This window comes from Calypte anna, chromosome 2 (genome assembly GCF_003957555.1).
Source record: "Calypte anna isolate BGI_N300 chromosome 2, bCalAnn1_v1.p, whole genome shotgun sequence".
Lineage (NCBI taxonomy): Eukaryota > Metazoa > Chordata > Aves > Apodiformes > Trochilidae > Calypte > Calypte anna.
The window spans coordinates 23,115,595-23,128,469 of NC_044245.1; the positions used below are offsets into that span (position 1 = coordinate 23,115,595).

Consider the following 12,875-nt stretch of genomic DNA (forward strand, 5'->3'; position numbering starts at 1 on the left):
GATAGTGGATGGTGAGAGAGAGAAGAGAGTGAAAAATGTTGCAGAGTGTCTGAGCAAGCTTGCATTTTCCTTTTTATTTTTTTACCATTTTTTTTTCTCTTCTTCCTTGACCCAAACTTGATTTTCTTAATCCTTGTATACCTGTTTTTAAATTTTATTTCTATTTAGCCTCTGAGTAGTTATGCTGGATAAGTAACTTAATCACTTCCTCATTTTCAGGTACCTGTAGGAATTGTGATACTTGCCTCCATCAAAGGGAAGAAAATAATTGAAATTCATTGAAATCTGAAACAAGGGCATTAGCTGATTTTTTTCCTAATACCTTTTGTAAGCAGGAATTGAACTAGCATAGCTGAACCTGTCCTATTCCCTGTCCTGGGAGGCATTGTGTGGTCTGTGGTCTGACCAGAACTCACGCCATCTACCTGAGGAATGGTCAGGGGTTTCCTAGTGGAGGTCTAATTGAGATGTGCACTGAAGAAAATGTTGGTGTTTTAACCTGCAGACATGATGAAGCATAAAGGTTTGACAGATCCTTGCTAAGGATGTGTAGCTGTGTGCCCTAGAACCCTGAAGTCAGTCACAGCTGTGGAGCAGTAATCTTTTGGCATGATTTAGTAAAATAAAATTATTTGAAGAAATAAGCTGCCAAAGTTTGCCTCAGGTTGTATGTATTTATTTTTCTTTCAGCCAAAATGACCAATATATCTTAAACCTGTAACTGGAGGACTCTTTTGTAAGTATTCAAGCCTCACAGCAGGAATTTGGAGAATGAGTAGTCTTTGTGCTGTGGGTGGCATTGAGCTATTATTTTGAAAATTGCCCCAAATTTGGTCCTGTACTAGGCTTCAGAAAAATTTTCCTTTGTGCTTAAGAACTTTGAAGATTTCCCCTCTCATCTCAAAGTCTTGGCTTTATCCTTTCACTTCAAATGTTGTTGACTGCATCCCTGGAGGACATGAAATTGTTTCCAGAGGGGACAGTAGTGAGAGGAGAGATCAGATTGTTTACTGAAAGTGTAGCAGATTTTGCACATATGTGTAAATGTGTTGGTGAGGTGGCAAATTCAAGTTCTTAAAATTAGACAATGCCAAGGTCAAGATGGTTTATGCAATCTCCTTTTCCTATTCTTGTGGAAGAGCCTGTTGTGCAGCTCTGAAGAGGACTGTATGGAGACAGATTGTGGTAGTTGTTGAACTTGTTTTTTCGTGGATGTTGGAACTAGGGTGTCTTTTGGGGTTCCTGCCTCATTCACTGTATTGTTTCAATGTAAGGCAGCTAATACTGCTGTGGAGATCTGGATTCCATCCCTGCTTTGGTGGGGATCTTTAGCAGCATCTCAGACTGCTCTCATCCCAATCCAGATGACTGATTTCTGCTACTCAGCATGAGAGTCTCAGTCTCCCTTGCAAAAACATTGTGTACTCACAGCTGTAACTGAAGTCAGTCAAAACACAGAAGGCAAAGTGGTACCAAATACTCTGAAAAGTCAAACCCAAAGCATTTTAATAGAGTAGCCTGAATCAGTAATATGTCTATTTTCTCTTTGCTACAATTCCATACATGATATGAGGGAATAATGCCACATCTCCCCTGGATTGCTGTGAAGTTATTTTATGTTTGTGAAGCATGTGAATTATGTAGCAATAAGCAGGGCAGGAAAGCCTGGGAGATTAATATTTTTGCCTTCAAAATACTAAATAAGCCAGAGACTGCAAGCTGTGTGAGAACAGGAAAAAAAACCTCACATAAACCCAACACAGCTGTTCTGTAATCAAGTACCTCCTGTTCTGTTCAGTGAGTATGTCTAATCCTACAAGGAGAAAAAAGTATGTGATCACATTACATATATAAAAAGTTATCATGATGTACGTTTATTGGACAAAGAAAGAAAAGGTTGGATAAACCCCATTATTTCTGGACTTTGCAAGTTTTTGCTTTATTCATTGTGGAAAATTGATTTATATTGCTTTTGTGCAGGTGTTATGAACAGATGAATACTAATAGATTATTTGTACATATAGGTGTGGGTAAAGTGGTGGAGGTGTGTGTAAACTGAAGCAGGAATTAATGGGATTTTAGACTGAAATATTGTATGTTGTGTCAGCATGGGATTATTTGTGGTGATTTATGTATGTTGGAAAGAAAAGAGTATGTATGTGTGGCTGAAAAGAGTTGTTAAAAACTAGCTCAAAGCAGAACTGGTCTAGAGAGGACCACCTGGGATCAGAATGTATGTGGCAGATATTTGCAATTACTTGGATGTCTCTACTGCATCCCCAGTGTGTCCAGCTTCCATGTGAGATATCCTCATGCTCTGATACAGCAGAGAAAGGATTGCAAGAAGTGTGTTGGTTGGTTTGTTTCTTGTCTTCCTACCTTGTTTTGACATAATTTTATGTTATTGCCAATATGTAATTGTATCTTGAATTTACCTTTGGTGTATAAAATTTGTGAGATCAAGGTGGTAACCATAGCTAAGACCCTGGTGTCAGGGTGTGGCATGCTGTATCTACAGCCACTTTTCCACTTGGGAAGGCACTTTGCCTTCTGTCTTGAAATACAGTATGAACAAGAAGACTCTGTTGACGTCCATGATACCAGTTTACACTCTTAGTAAACTTCTTTCATCCAGCTGGTTCTCTGTTTTTTAATGCTTTCCTGAAACTTGCATTCATGTTGTCTTCTTCTATGTCAGTTGAGCACACAAGCACTGGAGCAGACACCTGCCCACCAACAGGGAAATTGCAGTCCCTGCAGCACTGTCAGTTTTCCAGACTGCTATTTAATTCAATGTGCATTGAGTCCCAAGAGCAGTAGAGCAGCTGATGCTGCCTTTCCTTTACTGCTCCTTTTTTTTTTTTCTTTCCTTTTTTTTTTTCTTAAGTGAGGAACAATGTACTCGAACTTAATAAGATGCTTTCCCAGTTGGTATCATAGTATTTACTTTCTTTTATGAGAAGGACTCTAACTTAGTTTTAAAAGGGCAAATACTTGAAAGATCTGAACAGAAAACCCTTTTCTTTTTACTGTCTGAATGAAGATTTGGTAGGGTAGACACATTTCTCTGTGCCTGTAGCATATGTGTGGGGAAAGCAGATGCCAAAAGACTACTGCACGAGTGATTCTGTAAGGTTTCCAGGATTCTGTAGAAATCACTTCTTACATTGAATTTTAGGTAGATGAAAGCAATTGGTTTTTGAAGGAGAAACCTACTAATGCAGCAGGTCGTACCAGGCCACCAGTTGTCCTGGTCCTTGCAATAGAAAGAAGAAAGCAAATGATGTATAATACGAACAGAATCATCGTTGATGTTCATGTATGGAGGAAATATGTCCAACTAATGGCTGAAATATAAGTGAAAGAAAATGGAATTACTCTTACAATTAATTGCCAGTATACTGAAAATAAAAAGATGATTTATTGCTTTTCCTAGCGATGTGGCTCTGAAGTGGACATTCTAAGGAAGCTTTTGGTGGATAGAAGGGTGCAGCTGGTGGGCAGTTGGGGTGCTGGAGTTTCAGGGATTGGAGCTTCAGAACTTAATTGGGTTTTATTTCCCGTGCTCTGATTTCTATTGGATGACTGGTTGCAAATCACAGAAATCAATAGAAGGTGAAGTAGGTTTCCCACCTACCAGGTTATCTGTCAACTAGAAAGGCTGGAAAACTGAACTGCATGGAAATACTAATACTTCTCTTCCAGCCAGCCCATGCAGAGGAGCCTTGCTCAGGGGCCATGACGGGCCCATCTGAGGCACCAGGATGGAGATGGAGCAGCACTGCCCTGTTCACCCTGGCAGGGTTTCTGAAGTGAAGTTTCAGGGCTTGCTTTAAAATTCTCTCCAGCACTTGTAGATGCTCTGACTATTCATATATTTGCATTTAAGATAAAGAGAATGTATTGTTCCACCAGAGTTGCTTTTCTCTTCAATAACAGATAACCTATAAAATTCTGGGAATCCTCCAAACTTGTTATTTGACACCAGCCACTACCTGTACTAATGGTATTTCAGCTGATATTTTGCAGGCTTTTTTTCTGGAGTTAGTACTCAAAAATTCTCACTTTTTTTTAAACAAAGGACAAAGCTAGTGATGACTTTGATCAAGTACATTTCCTTGGTGTTGATGCAATAAAAGAAGACAAAGCTGAGTAATGCAGTGAAGGATACGTTATCCATTTGGGACATGGCTTATTGAAGCAGTACCAAAAAAAACCTAACTAGGAGAATAGAAGAGGAATATATATCTGAAATGGCTGAAGATTTTACAGAAAGTGGGAATAAGCCTTTAAGCTAAACACAGACTTCATGCAAAAATGCACTTCAATGACAGTATCTATTCACTGGCAGAGGTGTATTTTTTCATTTTATTTGTAAATGCATTCAGTGATGTGTTAACAATTAATTGAAGTAATGCTTGCTATACTTTGTGTTTTGAAAGAAGCTATGTTGTATTGGATTTATTGTGCTTTGCCTGTTTGGGCATGTCCTCTTCTTTTGTGATACTGACACTTCATTTTGGGACTCAAGCAATTTCCTGCAGTCAGGGCTTGCTCTCCTGAAGTCAGGTAAGAATTCCTGAAAAAAAGGTGTGCTAGTCAACCTAATCAAGTGGTACATTTTATGTCATTGCAATGTTAATTCTACATACACAATGTGTTCTCATAGTTCATGGCAACAGAAGTGAAGATTAAGCAGAAGATCTGTGGCTAGCATGAAGTTTGTGTCTTAGAAGCTGTGAAATTTCTGTGTATCCATGTAACTCTGCAAAAGAGTGCTGGAGCATGGCTCCTGGATTCTGAAATGCTGCAGAGAAACCATTCTGCTATGTCTAAGGCAGCTTTTGTCCAAAACTCTCACCTTGAGAACTGCCCACATTTAATTGGGCTGTATGTGAGGCAGGTATTGCCAAGTAGCTTTTCAAGAAATGCTGGATGATTTTTGCCAGATGTGTTCATAAACCAGATGGGGCAGGCAGAGTCAGTCTCTGAGTTTTTGGTGGTTAATCTAATGCATATTTTGGATTTGTTTTTTCTGAACATAATTCCAGAACTGAGTTGTGCAAGCAAATCAGAGAAGCAGCATACCACTTCACTGAAAGCTGCTGCTGGATGGTAGGAAAGTGAAGAAATGTGAGAGATAAATTCAGAGAAAATAATGTTTTAATAGTAAAGCAATAATACTTATTAATTAAAAATAACATTAATCTTTACATTGCAAGTTTGCTTATTTCATGAAGTGATTTTCTGGTATATTTACCGATAATAGGCAATGATGAAGTGAAATCTTAATATTTTGAGTCTTTGGTGAAGCTGTTTTCCAAAGAAGTTGTAATTGATAGCTATATACATGTATACTTTGTGCTTCTTTTTAAGCTGGGACATATCATTCAGTATTCTGATATGCAATGCCTTTCAGATTTATTTTTTAAACCATTAAGCCATTTTAATCTATATTTAAAAGGCAATGTTTTAATGTGTACAGTGAGAATAGCATTTTAGGTTCTCCCTTTAGGTTCTTCCTCTTTCCTCCAGATATTACCTTTGTGGTGTTGATGGTAATATTTTCATCACAAGGTATAGAATAATACTGAAATTCAAGTCATTGATATGCCATATGCAGGATGTTACAAAAGAAAAATTAATTTACATTTGGTGAATATTCATATCAGTCAGATTGCCAAGGTTGTTCAGTAAAATGGAGTGTAAACATACAAGCATGCATGTGCACATCTGTGGCTGAAAAATCTTCTTATTTTCCGTTTGTTCTGTCCACTTCTAAGTAGAAGGATATTTATTGCTGCAGTCATACAGATATTAATACACTCTTTTCCATCTGACTTTCTTTTAGCACACTGATTTATGTCAGTACATGGACAAAAACCCTGGAGGGCTTCATCCAGAAAATGTGAAGGTAAGAGACAAACAGAGCACACATGCAAGGCAAACACACTAACAGTAACTTTGTGCAAAATGTCACGCTAGTTGTTTCATAGAAACTGATTATTAGCTGAAGGGCAAGTGATTGGCATATGAACTATATTTTAAAAATTTATATTTTTTCTTTTTAAAAATTAAAAATGCAAGTATTTTAAGTGATCCTGAGCCAGAATATATGGGTAAATAACTTTATGCTGTTGGTAACCCCTCCCCTCCATTCAAACATTTGCTTTCAAAACAAGACAATACTATCCTAAACCCCCAGAGTATACTTGCTTTAGGCTGTCAGTGCTAGATCCTCAGTGAGATAAGTCCTTGTATTCTTACTGGGTTTGAGGGAACTGTAATTTATTAGCTGAATGTACTGCTTTTTATATAGGAGCAGATAAAAATCTTCCATAAGATTTTTGCTCACTTATTTTGACAAAGCCTCTTCATAGCTGATCTCTCTTTTAAGTTGGTTTGGTTTTTTTTTTTCCTTCTAAGGTAGATACTGAGATTCATCATAGAGGTGCAAGGGAGTTTATTAGCAGGATTCAATAGATAGGTAGATAATAGAAACTTGATCCAGTTACTTTCTGGGAAGTCAGCCAAGTGATTTTATCATCAAATAGAAGCCAATCAAACATGCAGAATGTGCTGTGTGTATGTGTAGATCACTCAAATATTTGTTACACTTGTCTTGCACTTTGACATCGGTCCCATTGTTGTTCTACTTTGGAAGTGTTTAAATCTTCACTTGGCACACCGAGAGTGTTATCCACTTATCCAAACTTAGTTTCTTGAAATTAAGAAGTTCATTGAAAGAATAAGTTTCACTTTCCTGGAAAACTGAGAAGGCCTGTTTGGTTTCAGAAAAGAAAATATTTAAACAGAGGAGGAAAGAAGTGTTTTTGTTGCAATAGCTGGTAATTGTTGTACACCAACAAGATTTATAATGTAGATTCATTAATTTTCTGTGAAAAAAAAATAAATTCTTGCCTTATATATTTGGCCAAACTAAGAAAAAACCATAATTACATGATGAGTATACTGCAAGATAGCATCCTTGGTATGTTTGTCATTCAGACATTTTGCTGGCCTGGAAAGGGGAAGTCTGTGGTTCTCCTCCCAGTGCCAGCTTCACAATATTTTCAAGGTGGCACTTGAAAATGGCTGATTAAGGGGTGAATGAGGGTGGACCTGCTTTTTGGCCACTAAAACTTCTGAGCTTTCTTCATCGCTCAGCTTCCTGGGCAGAATTTCCTGGGCTGAATGTGCTCGTTTAAACAATGGATTTGTGCTTCATATCCCTGTGTGAATGCTTTTACATTCAGCTCTCTGAAGTTTGGAATAAGCTAAGTCTGTCTTTGAAAGTTCTTTGTGCTGCTTCAGATTTGTAAGACTACTCCAGGGCTGCAGTTCTGTTTAGCTCAAGATCTAAAACACAGTAGTCATTGCAGCTTTAATTGATCCCCACTGAGAAGACATCATAATTCACACAGCTGTACTTTTTTCTTGTTTGTATGAGGGCCCAGTGAGCTTGCCTTTGAGGAGGATGTGCATACATGGATGTATTAGGGCTTCCTAATACATTACTCATCTAAAGCCTGAGATACCCATCTTTTAAAACAGGAGCTGTGCAGGAGGTTGCAGCATATGCATTTCCCTTCAAATTTTGCTGCATGTATTCCTGTGTCTGTCTTTACCATCTAATAACTGTTCAGCAGCAATTCCAATGCTTATGGGAACGTTAGACATATTTCTTTGAGTGGGCAAATGTAGGGTCTTATTTAGTAGACTCACTTGCCAGGCCAGCGGTACAGGCCAGCCTTAGTTCAAAGCAGTAATTTTTAAAACCTAGCATGATGATTTGAGCTCCTGCCATTTTAAAATGCAATCAGCCTGCCTGGGGTTTTTCAGTGAAATGCTTGCTCTCATGCTATGAGTCAAAAACAGCCACTTAGCCCAAAAAAGGGATTTTTTTCTCCTGGGAGGACAGGAACAGGAGAGAAGGGAACCTAGTCATATATGCTAAAAATTCCAGACCTTCACCAGCATGCAAAATGAAAAGGCTTGTGCTGTGGGAAGAGCACAGAGGAAATAAGATGGTTGCTACATAATATCTTTATGCTTTGTTGGATTGTACTCAGTTTGCTGACTTACATAATTGTGGTTCTGACACTTGGCCACCTATTTTGGGTTTAGCTTCTGAACAGAGTTGTTTATCTGGAGGTACAGCTGATTTTTAAGGGTTCAGCTGAGCCCTGAGTTAATTAGTAGTCTCTCCCTGCCAACCCCTTCTTGCTAGAGGTCCTTCTGGATTTTCACTCTGAGTCAGACTTTTAGACTGCATTTGTTCAGAATCACTGCTTATGTGATTCCTAAATCCATTTAAAAAATTTACAATCAAGCAATTATATTCTGGTAGCAATAAATTAGTCTCGGCTCTCTGGGCTAACCTGTGGGATTAAGCAATTGATGCTCTTCCAGTATGACAAAAGGCCTCCTGCCTTTTGATTTTGTTCCTGTGGAAAGTGTTGCTTACTGTTGGGTATTCCTTTCTAGCTTGTTGCCAGTTATTATAAATACAAAACCACATACTCACACATCTTTCTTTTTCCAAATAATATTTCACAGTAGTTCCCAGGAAACTACTTTATAGGAGTGCAGAAGCAGAGCCATTATTTCCTTATGTTTTGGTTTCTACAGGACATCTTCAGCCTAATTATAGTTCTGAATTTTCTCCATATTTACAAGCTAGAGACAATGCTTGCTCCCTCAGGCTTACTCATATATGAGGAATAGGAAATAAAATAAAATCTAAATTACTTTGATGGACACACGTATTGCTGTCCCCTTGAGCATTGTGTTTGACATTGCCTTTCTTTGTGGTTTCAAATAGGCTATTTGCTGTCACTTAAATATTTCAAATGAAGAGTAAGCAGAATATTATAAGTATGTGGGAGTATAAAGAAGAACGTCTGAATTGCCAGCTACAGGAGTCTCAGGGCAGTATGTTTAAGCAAACAAAAAATGCTGCTTCCTGAAATATTAGGTTTAGCATTTTAATGTTATGTAAGTATTCACACATAATGATTTCAGAATTTTGTCATTCATGACTAGAGGCCCAAGTCTTGGAGTTAAGATCAGGTTTTAAACCATTAAAAGATTTTATGTGTGAGGCTGAGATGTTATTATTTAAAGTTGTTTTTAAAATATCTATTCCTGAGAATGTTTAATGAAGTATCCTGGTGACATAAATATGGTTAGATACCTACAACATCTTTATCAGCCAGAAGGGAAATTGGCAGAAAGTAGTTGTTTCAGTCCATGGATTCTCCAAACTCTGAGAGCTCCAAATACACATATATACATCATATAACTAACAAGCCTGCATATCTACCATTTGTTTATTAATATACATTAATATACTGTGTACAGTAGCACAGTTAAAGTTAAGGGTAAAAAACGTAAGCAGAAAGCACAGCCTCATCTCCTCTAGTTCTAAAAATGTCTTTCTCATTTTTTCCAAAACTGAAGGCAAGCAATAAATCTGGAAAACATGGCCCCACATCTAATGGTGTTTCTGTTGGAAGTTACTGCTACAGCCTTGTACGTGGCTGGAGCTAAGAGATGTCTTATAGGTGTAGACCATGCAGTGCTTGACAAACTCCAAAGTGTGGCTGTGGCAAAGTGAGGTGCAAGACTTGCTTCTGCCTCTCCCTGTTCCTCCTGGCCCAGACTTCTGAATCTGTACTCCTGGCTTCCTTTCCTACAGCTGTTGCTGCCTTTAAAGATAGTTCAGACTTTTTGGACTTCAGTTGAAACATCTGGATTGCTTCCTGCAACAGGAACTCTAATAGGTCACAGCAGCTAACCAACCCTGCCAGTAATTTTTTTCATTATGATCTTCATTCTGATTTGTGTTCCTTTCTGTCTGGTACAGCTTTTCGACTTCTTCATTCTCCTGGGCCTTTGTTTGCAGCTGTCCATAAGTGGTTCTTATTTTGTAAATTCATAACTCGATTTTTAAGTATATTTTTTGTACATCTCAGAATATCCAGTGAAAATGTAAATGTTCTTAACCTCTTTTAACCTTTTAAATAGGTTTTATTTTAGCTTTCTCTTTTTTCCATGTTATCACATTCCCAGTAATGCAAGTAAATTTATCTATATGTATTGATGCATTTATTTTATGGCTCAGTCCATTTTATGTAACTCCTATTACTGGTAGAAACAAGTGATGCGAAGTCTTGCATTTGTCATGCCTGTTTTGCTTGCCTGCATTCCTGCCTTAAAATGAGTCTATTAATGAAAGCTTATTTGCTTTTTAATTAGTGATGTTGCATGGAAATAGCTGTAGTCTTTTGGGAAAAGCATCCTCAGTTTTTTCTCTCTGCCTTTTTTCCTGAACTTGCAGTGTTAGAGGTAGTATTGATTTTTTGAGCATTTGATTTCAAAAAACAGTATTTGACAAAATAAAAAGATACTTGCCTCTGACCCCACTATTTCTCAACCCACATGGCACCAGCCTAAATCACACTGGGGTTGTCAGCCAGGCAAACTCTGTCTCTTAATCACTCTCAAAATCTTTTACTTCAGGCAGCTTGGAAGACTCATGTTGTCTACTATGATCAGAGGGAGAAGGAACTTCCAGTTTGTTCTTATTCTATCAAATATTGCTTTGCTCATTTGTTCTTTTCCCTGGGCACCTTTCCTCTTGCCAGGGCCAAAAAGTGACAGGAAGAAATAGGCAGAGACTCTCGGAGAACTTTGCATGCAGAGCAAAGGAATATTCAGCCTTCTCCCAGGAGCCTTCAAGACTTCAGCTCTTACCCATCTCAATTCTGAGCCTTTCTCGCTCCTAAGAAGAAAGGAAGTAAAATATCTATTTTATGGACATTTTTGAAGCAAAACCTCAACCAACCTCAACAGGGTGCTGAACCACCTCATTTAAACTATATTTTTACCTAGAAAGGTAGCACTAGATGATCCTTGAGGTCTCTTCCAACCTGCCATTCTATGATTCAATGTATTAAGCCCTGCCCCCACCACAACCTTTAAAATGCATTTTATCAGTAACTGAGCCAGAGACAATAGTTGACATGTAATAGTGTGAGGAGAAGTGTGGAGTGGAATTTGGGTATTAAACTCTGCCGGACAGTCCAATAGTCTCTTTGAAATATATGCTTAAGTTTCATCAAAAAGCTGTAATTAGTTTCAGTGTTAAAACTTAGAAGAAATAGTTTAAATTGCTAGGAAGTATTGAAACATTATGGGATGGTGTAATAAGTTCTTGTGTGAAATGCTCAAGATGTGATCAGTCAAATTTATATCACTCTAGGTTTAAAAAAACAATCACAAACCAAATAACACAAATCCTAAATCAGATATCTTAAAAATACTGGATTTATGAAACTGAAGTTTTTATTCTGGCCTCCTAAACAAGATGAAGTGCATATTGAATTGAAAGTGTTGGAATACAGAGAATGTTATTTCATGCTGTCAGAAATCTCTGGCACTTAATGACTTGTTGTATTCATTTATTCCTCTCCATACTGCAGTACTGTGAACAATGTCCTTAACTAATGGTTGCAGTTTTTAAAGGTTTTGTTAGATTAATAATTTTGGCACTTAATGACTAATATGAAGATTAATAATCTGAGTCAAAGCCATGGGGTAGTTGTCATTTGATGCCTTTATTAAACATAAATATTTATCATTGAACTCATTACAGTTTTAGAATAATTTGAAGCACAAAGGGTAAGGAAGCATTCAGAACATGGAAGAATTAGGCAGCTCCTCCTGTATCCCATCCATGTGAGGCTTATTGCACTTGATGTGCAGCTGCTTGAACTTTGGCAATAGCAAAGCATTGTGTATTGGCTCTTGCTAAGCAGTAGCCCCACTCATTTTTAGTAAGATATAAAACTAATGCTTGTGAGTAAAACCAAGTATCTAAAAAAGTAAGCTAAAAATGCTTTGGTTTTTGGGTTAAAATTGTGTTGCCAGTGTAGGCCTCCATGGTGTGTTTCAGTTTTCTTTTCAACATGAGGTTGTATAAGCATCTATGGGGTGAACGAGAGGTTTGTGTTCCCCTTTCCTGTGGGAGAAGTGCATTGAATCACATGATGGGGCTTGCATCCATATGTGACAAATGTGTGATTATTTGGTGTAGGGGAAGCTGTGGCACATGAACGTCTGTGTGCAACTAGAGGTGTCTGCCATAGACACACAGGAAATGAGGCATTAAACCATGACAATATACCCAGCTGTGGTGAATTTTTATATCTTTTTTCACCTCTCATATTGACTCACTGGAGTTTGAAGAAAGCACTCTTTTAGTCTAAGGTGAATAAATACATACTATGGTGGTCCTTTTAATTTTATCAGACATTACTGGAAGCAAATTAAACTAATGTCATGCTTTTGAAATCTTCCTCCTACTCACTGGAATTAGTGATGCTGCTGCTGTAGAGTTGAACTGAAAATGTTTTTCAACAGATATGCTAAGTAGGAAGCGATGCTGTTTAATGTGGTTGAGGAGTTGCTATTTTTCATTCCTCATTCAGCGAATAAGCAGGTGTACAGCAGACAGAATAATGTTATGCCAAATTAAGGTCCTCTTTTACACATGGCATTGAGAATTGATTATTTAAATTAGACTTTTTACTTATCAGACATTAAATACACCATCAGCATTTCATTCTACTTTAAGTCAGTCGTGTCACTTAATCATTTGATAGTATGCAGAACTGTGAACACTAAATGCAGAAGCTTTATCTGTGTGTTAAAATTCATGCTAGAACAATGTCACATATTTATTGCTGTAAGAAATATGTGCAAACTCAAAACTGAAAGGAGTGTATGCATTTGTATTTTATTGTCTGTGTAATCTCTGTGATTCATGTATGGCAAAAACCAAGTTACTATAGTGATGAAGAAAATATTTT

General features: G+C 37.6%; 1 protein-coding gene across 1 annotated transcript in view; it reads left to right on the forward strand.

The window, feature by feature from the left end:
- Positions 1–12,875, forward strand: part of CDK14 (cyclin dependent kinase 14) — a 311,039-nt gene that overhangs the window by 139,493 nt on the left and 158,671 nt on the right. The window contains exon 7 of the mRNA XM_008494133.2: positions 5,852–5,914. Coding sequence (XP_008492355.1) covers positions 5,852–5,914 — 63 coding nt within the window. The remainder of the gene's footprint in view (positions 1–5,851; positions 5,915–12,875) is intronic.